The sequence below is a fragment of the Macaca mulatta genome, chromosome 18 (assembly GCF_049350105.2).
Source record: "Macaca mulatta isolate MMU2019108-1 chromosome 18, T2T-MMU8v2.0, whole genome shotgun sequence".
NCBI classification, from domain to species: domain Eukaryota; kingdom Metazoa; phylum Chordata; class Mammalia; order Primates; family Cercopithecidae; genus Macaca; species Macaca mulatta.
Window position 1 is genome coordinate 57,013,322 of NC_133423.1, and position 13,196 is coordinate 57,026,517.

At 44.6% G+C, this 13,196-nt stretch overlaps 1 protein-coding gene and 1 non-coding gene across 5 annotated transcripts in view; both read left to right on the forward strand.

Moving 5' to 3' along the window:
- INO80C (INO80 complex subunit C) overlaps positions 1-6,339 on the forward strand; it is a 28,875-nt gene extending 22,536 nt beyond the window's left edge. For 3 of the 4 annotated variants that reach the window (XM_077974659.1, XM_015121721.3, XM_077974658.1), the window contains one exon: positions 5,961-6,339. In XM_077974659.1, coding sequence (XP_077830785.1) covers positions 5,961-6,092 — 132 coding nt within the window. In that variant the 3' untranslated portion in view covers positions 6,093-6,339. 4 annotated transcript variants of the gene reach the window in all.
- Positions 6,340-7,667: 1,328 nt separating this feature from the next.
- Positions 7,668-7,723, forward strand: MIR7172 (microRNA mir-7172). Its single transcript, NR_130436.1, is given in 1 exon segment — positions 7,668-7,723. It is a non-coding gene; the product is annotated as a microRNA mir-7172 (primary transcript).
- Positions 7,724-13,196: the final 5,473 nt, after the last annotated feature.

Here is a 13,196-nt window from a genome sequence, read left to right on the forward strand (position 1 = left end):
CTTACTCTGTTGCCTAGGCTGGAGTGCAGTGGAACCATCTTGGCTCACTGCAGCCGTCTCGACCTCCCAGGCTCAGGTGATGCACCCACCTCAGCCTCCCAAGTAACTGGGGCTACAGGTGTGTGCCACCATGCCTGGCTAATTTTTTGTATTTTTTGTAGAGATGGGATTTCACGCTGTTGCCTACGCCTGGTCTCAAATTCCTGGGCTCAAGTGATCCTTCCCGCCTTGGTCTCCCAAAGTGCTGGGATTACAGGCGTGGAGCCACTGCACCCAGCCTTGTTCTTCCTTTTTGAATGATATTTTCAGTGAGTATTTTTGAATGACATTTTCAAGTCTGAGCTGACAGTTTTTTCTTTCATCACTTTTAAGATGTCAGCAGTTAAATGTTGTCTTTTTGCTTCCATGGTGAGAAGTTTGATGTAATTCTTACCTTTGTTCATCTCTACGTAATGTTTCTTGTTTGACGGCCTTCAAGATTTTCTCTTTGTCTTTTGTTTTCAGCAGTTTGAATATGACTGGGTATTATTGAATATGACTCAGGGTATTATTTTTCTGGTATGTATTCTTGATGTTCTCTGAGGTTTTGGATTTGTGGTTTGGTATCTGTCAAGAATTTTGGAAAATTCTTGGCCATCATTTCTTCAAATATTTCTTTTGCCTTGTCTTTTTCCCTTCTTCTAGGATTCCAGTTACACACATGTTAAACTATTTGATAGTGTCCCAAAATTCTTGGATGCTCTGTTCTGGTTTGTTTGCTTTTTAAAACTCTTTTATTTCATTGCGGTTCAGTTTGGATGGTATCTACTGATGTGTCTTCAAGTTCTTTACTCACTGTATAGAGTATACCAATGAATAAGCCCATTGGAAGCATTATCTCTTTAACTGGGTTTTTAATTTCTAGCTTTTCTGTTTGATTATTATAGCTTTCATGTCTCTGATGAAATAACTTTCTTTTGAATTATTTATTTATTTATTTAGAGATAGAGTCTTGCTCTCTAATCCAGGCTAGAGTACAGTGGTGTGATCACAGCTCACTACAGCCTCAAACTCCTGGGCTCAAGTGATCCACCTGCTTCAGCCTCCCAGGCAGCTAGGACTACAGGTGTGTGCCACCACACCTGCTAACTTTAAAAAATTCTTTTATAGAGAAGGGGTCTCACTGTGTTGCCCAAGCTGGTCCCGAACTCCCAGCCTCAAGCCATCTACCCGCCTTGGCCTCCCAAAGCGTTAGGATTACCAACGTGAGCCACTGTGCCTGACCTGAAATAACTTTCTGTCTTGCATGTTGTCTCTCCTTTAACTCCTTCAACATATTGATTGTAGTTATTTTTAATTTCCTGTCTGATAGTTTCAAAACCTACATCATATTTGGGTCTGGTTCTGGTGATTTCCTTGTCTTTTAAGACTACTTGGTCATTAAGTCTATATATATATGTATTTTTTTAAGTCGTCAAACACATAATAGCTGTTTTAAAGTATTTATCTGCTATTTCCAACATTTGGTTCATCTTGGCCAGTTTCTATTGACTGCTTTTTTTCTTAACTGTGGGTCACATTTTCCTGTTTCTTTGCATCTATGAGTTTTTTTGTTGTATACTGGACATTATGGATGATGTATTATAAAAACTCTAGATTCTGTTATCCTTCCCTGAGGAGTATTTTTTTTTCCTGTGGTAGCTTAGTTCCTGACTGATCACCTTGAATGGGTGTAGGTTTGGTTTTGCACTTCGTTAGGACAGGTCTGCGGAAAGCCCATGTTTCCCAAGCTTCTTTAACTTAGTTGCACTTAACTTCTAAGTTCTTTATCCTCTACCAGTCTTAATGAAGTTTGGTGTTAGGCTTTGTTGTAGTGAGACTAGAATAGATGGTACTCAAGGGCATGATTTTAATTCCTAAGCTGTGGCCTTTCTGTTATCTTAGCTAGGTGCCAGGAGTGTTACAGCAATCCCTATTCTGGCTGGGCTGGCACTTCAGCAACTCCCAGCACTGCTTAGCCTCTGGAGTTTCTGTTTCCCTCTTAACCACTCTCCAGTAAGACCTATATAGTCTTGCCTTGAACATGCATAGTCCAGCCCATGGTTATGGAGTCATGTGGAATCCCAAACTGACTTTTGCCTCCCTTCCAAGGCAGCTCCCTCTTCTGTTACTCGGTTTTGCCAATATCAGGTGTTTCAGTAGTCCCTGAAGCTGATCTCTGCCTGCCCAGCTCAGTGGGTCCACTGAGCTCTGCATGAGCTCCACCTCTGCCCCACGGTCAGGAAATTGGCACAGGCAGAGAGAGTTTGGATGATCCTGGAACTTACCTTGTGAGCTTCTCTTTTCTCAGGCATTGCAGTCTTGTGCTACCTCTTGTCTGTTGCCTGAAAATGGCTACTTCATATATTTGACCTGTTGTAATAGTCGTTTATGGCAAGAGAGCTCATCTGGCACCAGTTATTCTGTTATGGCCCAAAGTGGAAATCTCTCCCTGTGTCATTTTGAGTTTCTGGAGGCCACAGTTATGGCCAGACTTGAGGGTGGTTCCTTAGAATGTCAGCTTTATCCTTACTATTTCAGGCAGCTCATCTGCTAGCACAGTGGTTTTCACACATTAGGAGGAAGGAGAATCATTATTCCAGGCCCCTTTATGTCATTGGCAGTGGACTTGTCATGTTACACATTACCTAAAACCTCTTGCCCCACTGTATGTAGGAAATAAGAAATTCTGAATAGACAAAGAAGTCTCCCAGTTCATTAAAGGACAATCCCACAGAAGAATCAGCAAAAAGGATATAAATAGGCAATTGCCAGAGAAGAAATATAGATGACCAATAAGTAGATATTCAGCTTCACTGGTAATTAGGAGAAAGACTCATCAAACAGGGAAGAAATGAAGACATTTGCTTATACATTTTGGCACCAACATACAGAAATGGATGTCTTCATACATTGCTGTTTTGAGGTGGGAACATACACTGGTACTGCTTTTTTGGAGGACAATTGGAACAGTCTGTTGAGATTAAAAAAAAAAAGCAAAAGCATCTGACCTTGCAATATGCCTCATAGGCAGCTCCCTAGAGAAATAGTGTGCACAAAGAACTTTATGCAGAAATGCTTATGAGAGACTGCATTCGCAAAATGCTGGAAGCAACATCAAGGTCTATCACAGCGGATATTTTCATACTGTTCTTGAGCTCAGTGCATAGTAACAACATGGATAAATTTCCAGGATGTAATGTTGATTGAAAGATGCAAAGCAATATAAATAGCATGGTGTTACATATATAAAATCAACACACACACACACACACACACATTGAGTTATTTCTCTTGTGTGTTTACATATGTGTATAGGGGTAGACATAAAAAGTCTGGAAAGGTGCCCACTTAGCAGTGGTTTCTCCAGGGGAAGGCAGAGGACTTTTGGATGGTAGATGGTGGTAAATGAGGACTTTAGTCTTATCTGTAATGTTTTCTGTTCATTTTTTTTTAGGGGAGAACATGTTCGTCTGTTGCTTACATAATTTAAAGTTACATAATTAAAAAGTAAAGCCTAGTTCACATTTACATGGACACACACCTGTTCCCAGCCAGCCACATGACTGTTTCCCCTGTGCCTAGGCACGGCAGCCAGACATGCAGGGTCACACCTGTGTTCAGTGCTCATTACAGAGCTATGAAAAGTGTATTCTGGGTGAGACGGGCAAGCTGTGAATACTGCCTGTCACCCTGCAGCAAGGGGGGCCTGAAGCTGTTTGCTGGATTCCCTGTGGGAAGTTGGCCTTTGCTTATTTCACTCAGGCTCAAGGGATGGCATCCAGAGGAGGGTGGACTGTAGGTGTGAAGCTCTTGACTTGTTCAACTCTGGGGTGTCACTTGGCATCCTTCTATTCAGAATCCTAGATGCTGGCCCCTGGGTCCAGTCCAGTCTGTTCAGGTTTTTGTTGGTAACTTTTTTGTTGGTGCCACAGGATCTCTGTATTCTGCACTGTTTATTCAGCAGCGCTCTTGGCAGTGAGGTCTGAACTTGGGCGGGCCGGCTCAGCACAGTTTGCTGGTAGGAGTGAGGCAGCCACAGACATGGAGCTCGGCCGAGGCTGGTTCGTCTACGGAAGCCAGATGGTCCACGCCAGACACACATGCCTGTGCTCTGCTCGGAACTGCAGGGCAGCCTCTCCTAACAGTTAACCTAACTTCCCTCATGGCCAGGATCCCTCGGAAGAGACTTGTCACTGTTTTTCTAATTAAGCCGTTCCTTATATTACTGTCATTAAAGGAAATGTGGTACAGAAAGGTAACATCTAGGTCAAGCCAAGGGATTGAAGTTTTATTTTATATAGAGCTATTAGTTAATCTTAGCCTTTTAGGAATAATCCCATTTCCTAACACACAGCAGTTAAATACTTAGGGGAGTCCCCAGTGGCAAAATGGAAGACTTTTTAGGGCATGAGAAGCCTATAAATAAGTTCCCGACAGCTCGTTGCTTTTTTATTGAGTGTTCCCTCCCTTCCTAAATCACAGATTACTGTGAGTCTAGGTCCACACAAAGATGATCCACATTAAAGTAGACATCTACACTTGAATAATTGGATGTTATCTATCTAGACTTTAATGGCATCTTTTATAATTTTTTTAAAGGAGCTCAAAATGACTCACCGTCATGTCTTTTGTTTCAAAATCCGTAGAAGCCCATGTACTTTGAGGTATATAGTTAGTGAATTATTTTCTCCACTTGGCACACAGGGAACAGAGACCAAGTGAGAATTTTGATATGTCTGGGAAACAAGTTCTCTCTTCCGCGATGGTCCCAATTGTCTGTTTGTTTATTCATTCATTAATCATTTGTTTTGTTATACAAACCTGACTGGAGGCCCTCTGTGCACTCTGCATTGCACTAGGAGCCAGGCTACAATGATAAGCAAACCACAGGGTTCCTGTCTCATGGACCCTCATAGCCTAGACCATCATCAAAGAGTCATGTAGATAATAAACTTTAAAGCAGCAGAGATGTGCATTCCACTGGAGTATTTTTGCTGCTGTGAGAGTGGAGGGTGAGGCTCTGACCTCCTGTGGGGGTACAAATAGGCTTCCCTCGAAGTGTAGCTTTGGGGCTGAGTCCTGAAGAATGAACTGGTGATTACTGAGCAAAATGGGCCACAGTTGGGGTCCCCTGCGGGCATGGTAAAAGGGAGGAACTTAGAGGCCAGGGATAGTTGGAATCAGAGTGGGGACGTGTGGCTGAGGAGGAGGCTGAGGACAAAGGAAGGCCCAGAGCCGAGGAGCTGCACTGAGGACTTGGGCCTTTGTCCCAAGAGCAGAGGAGCCATTTTGAGAGATTTTATGCTAAGGAATGACATGATCAGAATTGCACATTGCGAAGAAGATCCTGGCTGCAGTTCTAGGGGAAGGGTGGCTGTGGACGGTCAGTGATGCACTACAGAGTGGCTCCGGGAGGCGTGGAAGTGGCGCAGGGGGTGTTGGAAGAGCTGGAAAGGAGCATGCTGGAGGTAAATGGAGCGCAGCAGGGAGGGCCACATGCCCAGCATGCAGGGCATCAGCTCCTGCCTTGAGTACAGACCTGGGACATTTGTTGGAAAGAGGCAGGAGTGGGAGGGATGACCATCATGAATTCACTCTTGGACCTGTTGCAGCCCTTGAGGCACCAACAAGAAGGGTCCCAGAGTCTAATGCGGTTATTCCCCTTCCTCCTGTCCGTACCCTGAAGTGTTTCTGGAGTCTGGGAAGGTTAACGAGCCTGTGCCACAGTGAGTGATTTAGTGTTCTTGGTGGCAGAGTAAGACATAATGAAAATATATATCACTTTCAGTGAAACAGAAAAATTTTTTAAACTTATACTTGAACTTATATCCCTACCAGCAAAAACTTTCTGGTAGGGATATAAAAATTTTTTAAACTTATACTTGAACTTATATCCCTACCCACAAAAACTTTCTGCCCTTCCCTGTGCCTCTTTCCAGGCCAACTACACAGACCCCCAGAGCAAACTGCGGTTCAGCACCATTGAAGAGTTTTCCTATATTCGGAGGCTGCCCTCTGACGTCGTCACCGGCTACCTGGCCCTGAGGAAGGCCACAAGCATCGTTCCCTGAGCCCGAGAAAGGGAGATGAAGTGGAAAGCTGTTTCAAAAACAGACTCTGGACTCGTGATTTTGTTTCACGGAAAACAAACTCGTTCTGCTGTCAATCTGAAAATGCCAGTGCTGTGCCTTGGAAAGAATGTTTGGCTTTCATTTAAGGGTTTTTTTGAGTGTGTGTTTTCCCTCCAAGTGTGATATTTCCTGCTGAATTAAATTATACTTCAGTTGTTGCCTCAAGTAAAGGTGTTTGACAAGAAAATACAATGAAACTATACTTTTCATTTATCCCAAGTCCCTGAATTTTTGTTTTAAAGTAGTGAACCCCGTATTGAAAGACTCTGCAGTGAATCCACAACAGGTCTGGATTACTTCCAATCCTGGCGACCCCCTTTTAGAGCGTGTTAGTCTTTGTCTCTGATCAGAATGCTTGGAAGAATTCCAAAATTGGGTCCAGAGAAGAAAGAGGCAAGTAACTTGTTCTGTCCCACTGGGCTGGTTCTCACCTGAGCCTCTGCCTCAGATCAGCCTCCCCTCATCTTTGGGAGTGTGGGGTACCAGCATTCGCACTCTGTCCCAAAAGGGCTTTCGTCTTGATAGAGGATGCCGCCCCTCTGGCTGCAGCCTGCTCCAGAAAGGGAGTGTTTGCATCTCCATCCTCCAAGAAGAGGAAGCATTTTCTTGGCCAGAGAAAGGAGAGTGTCGAGACAAGTCCTGGGCCTCTCTGGGCCCTATGCCTGCATTTCCCCAGGGAGGACAGTGGAAACAGGCCCTGGGGCTTCTGGACCACAGCTGCCTCTGCTTTGGGGGATTAGGCACCAGGTGTCCTTTCTCTCTGGGGAAAGCCCTTCTTCAGGCTTAGAGAAAATAAAACAAAGCAAGTCAGCTGGGAGAGCAGCCTGTGCAGGTGGCAGCTGCCTGGAACCAGGCTCCTTTTCCTCCAGGCTGGCAGCCCCATGATCCTTCAGCACCTTCCCAATAACCGTGAGAGCGGGGGAGGTGCTGTGAGGCCTCCCCCTGTCTCCATGACAAGGGACCTGAGGGGATGGCCAGAAGAGGTGGGGCCTTTCCTAAGCCCAAAATCACCGAGCAAGCATCAGAATCACCCGGGAGCCTGCTGTGACACAGATTAGGGAGCCTGTCTCCCCGAAGTACCTGATCAGTAGGTGGTCTGGGGTGGGGCCCAAGAATTTGCATGTTTGCTTTGATGATGCTTTGAGGTCCACTTTTCTGATAAAATCAGTGGTTGCTGAAAGACCAGAGGCTGCTGCTTGGTTTCCGCCTGCACTTCCTGCCAGCTGTCCGCCTAGGAAAACGCCAGCTTCCGTTTTGGTAGAAGCAAGGAGTGAATGAGCCAAGGGTCCTTCCTGCTTCGCTTCCACCTTCTATTGTACAGAGAAAACTTGGGGCAGGTCCACTTCTTTTCCATGAAGGTCCCCAGTTGGACAGTGCCCTGAAATCACTTCTAACACTGATGCTAGGCACCACCTCAGACCTACCGCTCAGACCAGGGGCAGGGCCCAGGGTTGAAGAGGGAAGCCCTGCCCTGCATGTGTTCACCAGGAAAGGCCCACAGACTGCTGCTCCTGGAGGCCTCTCAGGGTTTCTGGATGTTTGTGTGTTCCATAAACCCTCAGAGAGTCACCTGGAGACCTGCTAAAATGCAGGTTCTTGGGCCACATCCTAAACCTTCTGACCGACCCAGGGAGTGGGGCCCAGGAAGCTGCTTTTGACAGATATTCCCGTGTGATCATCATGCACAGAGGCGTGAGAAAACCAGTGTTCTCCCCGGGCAGAAGGGAACCTCACCCCGCCTTTCCCATTCCCCTGCCAGGCTCTCCCCGCTGACATTGTTTCGCAGGAGAGCTGTGAATTCTGAAGATTAGGTTGCTTCTCACCCCAAGCTCCAGAAGTCTAGGCTGAGCCAAACCAAGCTTCAAGTTGTGAGTATTTTGAATAATGAGCCCTTGCTCATTAATCGATCCTGTACTGAAATAGCCCTTGCTGTCCATGCTTTAGCCCGGTGGTTCTCAGGCCGGGCTGCATGTTAGCATCACCTGTGTGGGTGGGGGTGTCCAGGAGAGGGACGGTGACGGAGGTTTAAAAATGCCCGGAGATTCCGATTCCACTAGCCTGCGCAGGGGCCCCGACATAGTATTTTAAACTCCCAAGATGCTTCTCATATGCAGCCAGTGTTGAGAACATTTGCTGTAACTATGAAGAGAATATTTCATGTAAGGTGCATTTTCTTATTCTCAGATCGGCTGGCTTTTTCCATCCTAGGGCCATGAGCAACTTGCAAGGGGTTTCTTTGGGGTGTGTGTGCATGTATGTGTGAATTTAGGGTTCCTTTTTACATGGCATCCCACGCTGGAGTCAGAAACATGAATGCCATTGCAGATTCCTCCCTCTTCATTCCTATATCACCCTCTTCATCTTCTACTTGGCCCTGCTCCAATCCTCCTTCAGAATCACCTCATACCCTGCCTGACACTTTCAGTGTCCTCCTAACAACTTTGAATGACTTTGCCCATCACAGCATATCTACTGATCATTTGCCTCTGATACGAAGTCAATTCTTGTATTGGTCTGCAGGATCCAAAAGAAAAACTCAGCCCTTTTAAGAGAAAAACAATTAGCTGGACTTGAGAAACCCTCTTAAGACAAAACTCAGGTCCAGTCTGCTCTGACTGGAGTTTGACTCTCTCTTAATCTGGTATTGGGCATGGTTTAAAACAACCTGTAACGTTGAAGATATGCTCTTCAGAAGCGGAAGTAAGTCCCTGTAGGTGAGGGGGACCCATTTTCCCCCATCTCCCAAGTTAAAGCATGGATCTGTCCAGATTTTAAATGTGTTTCATAATTCATTTGGCACCTGGTGGAGGGCTAAACATGTTTGCAATAAGAAATCTCTAATTGCTGAATCCATAGTCATTGGAAAAAGATATCAGACATTTGTTACTGTTTCCAGTGTCTGTAAATTGGGAGTGTTTAACTTAGTAAAAATAAAAGGTAACGAAAGAAATCAATGGACTATGGAACTTGACCCCATTATCAAATAGGACAGATATCCTGGGGAGAGATTACAAAATATGGCCTCTCACAAATGCGTGAAACAATAGTGCCATTTAAAATAATGTTCTATCTGATGGACATATGTGGGCCTTATTTGGATCCTCATTCAAACAAACAAAAAAAACTTTAAAATTTTGAGACAATTGGGAATCTGATATATTTTGATATCTGATAATATTTTGGAATTCTCACAAATAGTTGTGATTATGCTATTGTAATGTTAAAATAAAGAATTCATATTTTTAGAGACACCTACTGAAATATTTATGGATGGAATGATATGACATCTGGGATTTGCTTCAGGATGATATGAGAGAGAGGAAGTGGATGAGAATCGTGTTGAAATAAGATTGGCCATGAGTCAATTATAGTTAAAGTTGAGTGATAAGTCCGTGGGGGTTCTTTATGTTATTCTACTTTTGGTGTACGTCTGCATTTCTTCATAATAAAAAAGCTTTCAAAAAGAATGTGATGTTTTTATTACTAAAAATAGTGATGAAATCTTACCCAAAGTGAGTGCTTTGTGTTAGCTTGCACTGGCTTACAGATGCTGAAAGTTTGAGAAATGCTGCCCAAATGGTATGAGGTCTTGAATAGAGGAAATACGCAATTCCTAAAACATCTAACAAAGAATATAGAAGAAAGGAACCAAAGACAGGTCAAGTTGTCCTGTAAAGGTTCTTAATAGAGGTCTTCACTGTGTGTTCCGTTGTCCCGGAGGGCTGTGTATTTAAGAGTATTTTCTCTGTAGAGGTTAGGAAGCCTGACAGTGAGGAGACCAAAGACTTCAGCTCTGAGGTTCTAGTGGGGGATAAATCTTAATAGAGAGGGCTGTGGATGCATAGAATGACTGACTATGGTTTGAATAATACCTGTTGTTCTAATTCCTGATAGAATCTGCAGTATTCATTTATGTGCATAGAGAAAGAAATTAGGTTATCAAAGAATGATGCACCTGCACAAATTGTTTGGCTTCAAGGAATTGTTTTTGCTGAATTTCAACAGGGTTTATGCTTTTGTGCCCATATTAAGGAATTGCATTGAAAGAGGTCGGGAGATACGGTCCTACAAAAATGCCTATTACATTTGTCTCAGAAATGTCCCACAGAACCCCACTCCCCCACTGTGGTCCTGCAGGGTGAGCTTTTTGGTTCAGGACCCAGACATGGAGCCTGATAGCCTGGGTTTGAATCTCATTTCTACAACTGAGTAACTCTGTAGTCTTGGGCACATTACTGACTTATTCTTGAATTCTTAGTTTCCTTATCTGTAAAATGAGTGTTATAATAATGTCCACCCCACGAGATTGTCAGGATCAAATAAGAAAATGTCAGAGAAGCACTTAACCCAGGACTGTGATCACCCACCTCCCCTCTGGTCTGTGCATTAGAGAGGCAGACCTTTCCTGACTTGTACCTTCAGCTTGGTTATATTTCTCATTTCCTTGGCTCCTAGGACTCTTGGCTCATGCCTGCTTGTAGTAACTGAATAACATCATATGATAGATGTTTCCATGTGCTCATCTTATTGCTGGCTCTATCAACTATTTTCCTTGCCTTCTTCATTGCTTATTTTGACCATTTTTTTCATCCTTTATTCTGTGTATTCTAATAAGCTTGCTCAACTTTTTTATGAGACAAGGGAAGGAGTAAATAGCTGAAGAAGCAACGATCTGTGATTGAGTCCAGGGGAGAAAGAGGGGTTGAGGGATTTGTGGGGTGAATAGCAGAGGACTTTAGTGAAGGAACTCCTCTAGGATAATGAGGGAGACAAAGAGCCAATAGAAATCACCCACTGGACCTCTTAAAAATCACTCATGTTTTATGCCTTCTTTGGTATTCACCATGTATACTACCGTGTTTCCTATGTAATAGCAAACCTTAAAACCCTAAAAACAAAAAAGGGGGGGGACTAGTTGTTTACTTGTTTTGATGACCAGCTTGAGCAGGAAAATGAGGGATCCTTCTTCCTGTTGTAAACACAGAACTGTATCCAGCCTGGTTTTCTTCCATAACTCAGTGGCCTCCGTCTACTTGTATTTCTGTTCCAACTGCCGTCAAAGCCTTTCCTGAGAAGAGTCAGTGTTTTCCTGGCCTACAGGATGCTGACTACTGACAGGTGCACAGTGTGCACCAAACACACCACTGCCCTCCCCTGGGGTCAGGAAGATGAGTCACATCCACCAGCGGCTTGGAGCCTTGGGTCTTTCCAGTGTGAATCCTGGAGGGCATAGCCTGGGGTTCTGCAGTGTGGAATACTGCAAGGGCTTTTATCAGGGAGCCAGCCAAGGCCTTGGTGACTGATATCTCCCCTAATAACATCTGGAAAGGAAATTGCTCACTAGAGATAAAGATGAGAATTTCTGCTCTTTGCAATGGAAAATTATTACAGACAACATCAGATCTCAAAAATGAGGTTCCTCAAAGTATGCATTTGTACAATTCCCCCCAAACTCCTTGCTTGGCTCTTTGGAAGGTTTTGTAGTAAAACAGTAACCTGGCCAGGCGCAGTGGCTCACGCCTGTAATCCCAGCACTTTGGGAAGCCGAGGCGGATGGATCACCTGAGGTCAGGAGCTCAAGACCAGCCTGGCCAATATGGAGAAACCCCGTATCTGCTAAAAATGCAAAAAATCAGCTGGGCATGGTGGCGCATGCCTGTAATCCTAGCTACTCGGGAAGCTGAGGCAGCAGAATCACTTGAACCTGGGAGGTGGAGGTTGCAGTGAGCCGAGATTGCGCCATTGCACTACGGCCTGGGGAACAAGAGCGAAACTCCGTCTCAAAAAAAAAAAGAAAAAAGAAAGAAAGAAAAACAGTAATCCAAGGATTTGTGTGCACTTGTTACCATTTTCTTTGAAATTTAATGCTGCCATTTGTTTGCTTACGGAGTGGCACAGAGCCCACAGCATTTGGCTCTGCCTCAGAGGCAAACATGGCTACAGGAGCCAAAGAGAAACGCAAAGGAGGACACTCTAGGAATGGGATCTGTAAGTGGGGACTTCCGGGTGCACATGGGGTCTTGGAGAGCACAGGCAAGGCCTCCAGGTAGCATCACCTGGGCCAGGGCCCTTCTCAGAGAAAAGAGGACTGAGCAATGTGGATGCTTTCCCAGAAAACTGATTTCATTGGCCTACAACAAGGTTTATATGTTGTTTGTAAGAAGTCTTTTGTTTGTTTTTCTTCTTTATCTTTCTTCTCTATTTTGAGTAGAAAGTTAAAAAAGCCTACTACTATGAAGTCAGATTTAGATATTGAAAAATACATACAATACGTTGGTAAGTGAACAACAATAAAATCACAAATATAGACAACCACCTTTTTGTAATTAAAAAAAAATCTGTAAGAGAGGATGTGAAAAATGATTTATGCTAAGGAGTTAATGATTGTCTTCTTCAGAAAAAGGAGTGGATTTGGGGTGGGAGGATGAAGAAGGAGAACTTGAACATCTTAGAATTTTTGGAAAGAGTACAATATAATTTACAAAGAGTGAGAGAGACTCAATTTAGGAGCTCTGGGCTGGGAGGATTGCTAACACTTTCCTGTGAGCTCGGGAAAACTCCTTGAGGTTAGACCATCAGTCCTCTGCAGCCTCTGTCCATAAGGGAAGCCCACCGCCACCCATCAGGATCCAGGGTCGCTCCGCCCTGCTCTGTGTCACAGCCCCTACCCCTCCTGAGAGCACAGCCACTGCACCTGATGGCACACCATGCACCCCACGCACGTTGTTTCCATCTAATGCCTACAACAATATTGAGGCAAGTGTAGCCGTGGGCTCACTCTACACCTAAGAAACCTGAGGTTTAAGAGAGAAACTAGAGGCAGGGAAGGCTGTGAGCTGGGCCCCTGCATCCACGCCCAGGACTCCTTCTCAGCCCCTGTGTCCTCTGGCAGGAGAAGGTTGGCTTAGAGCTACCTGCGGAGGGCGAGGAGAAGCAGAGGAACACTGCCTGGACACGCATGAGAAGCACATCACCCCGTGTCACGTTCTGTGATGGTTAATTTCATGTGTGAACTGGGCTAGGCCACAGTGTTCAGACACTTGG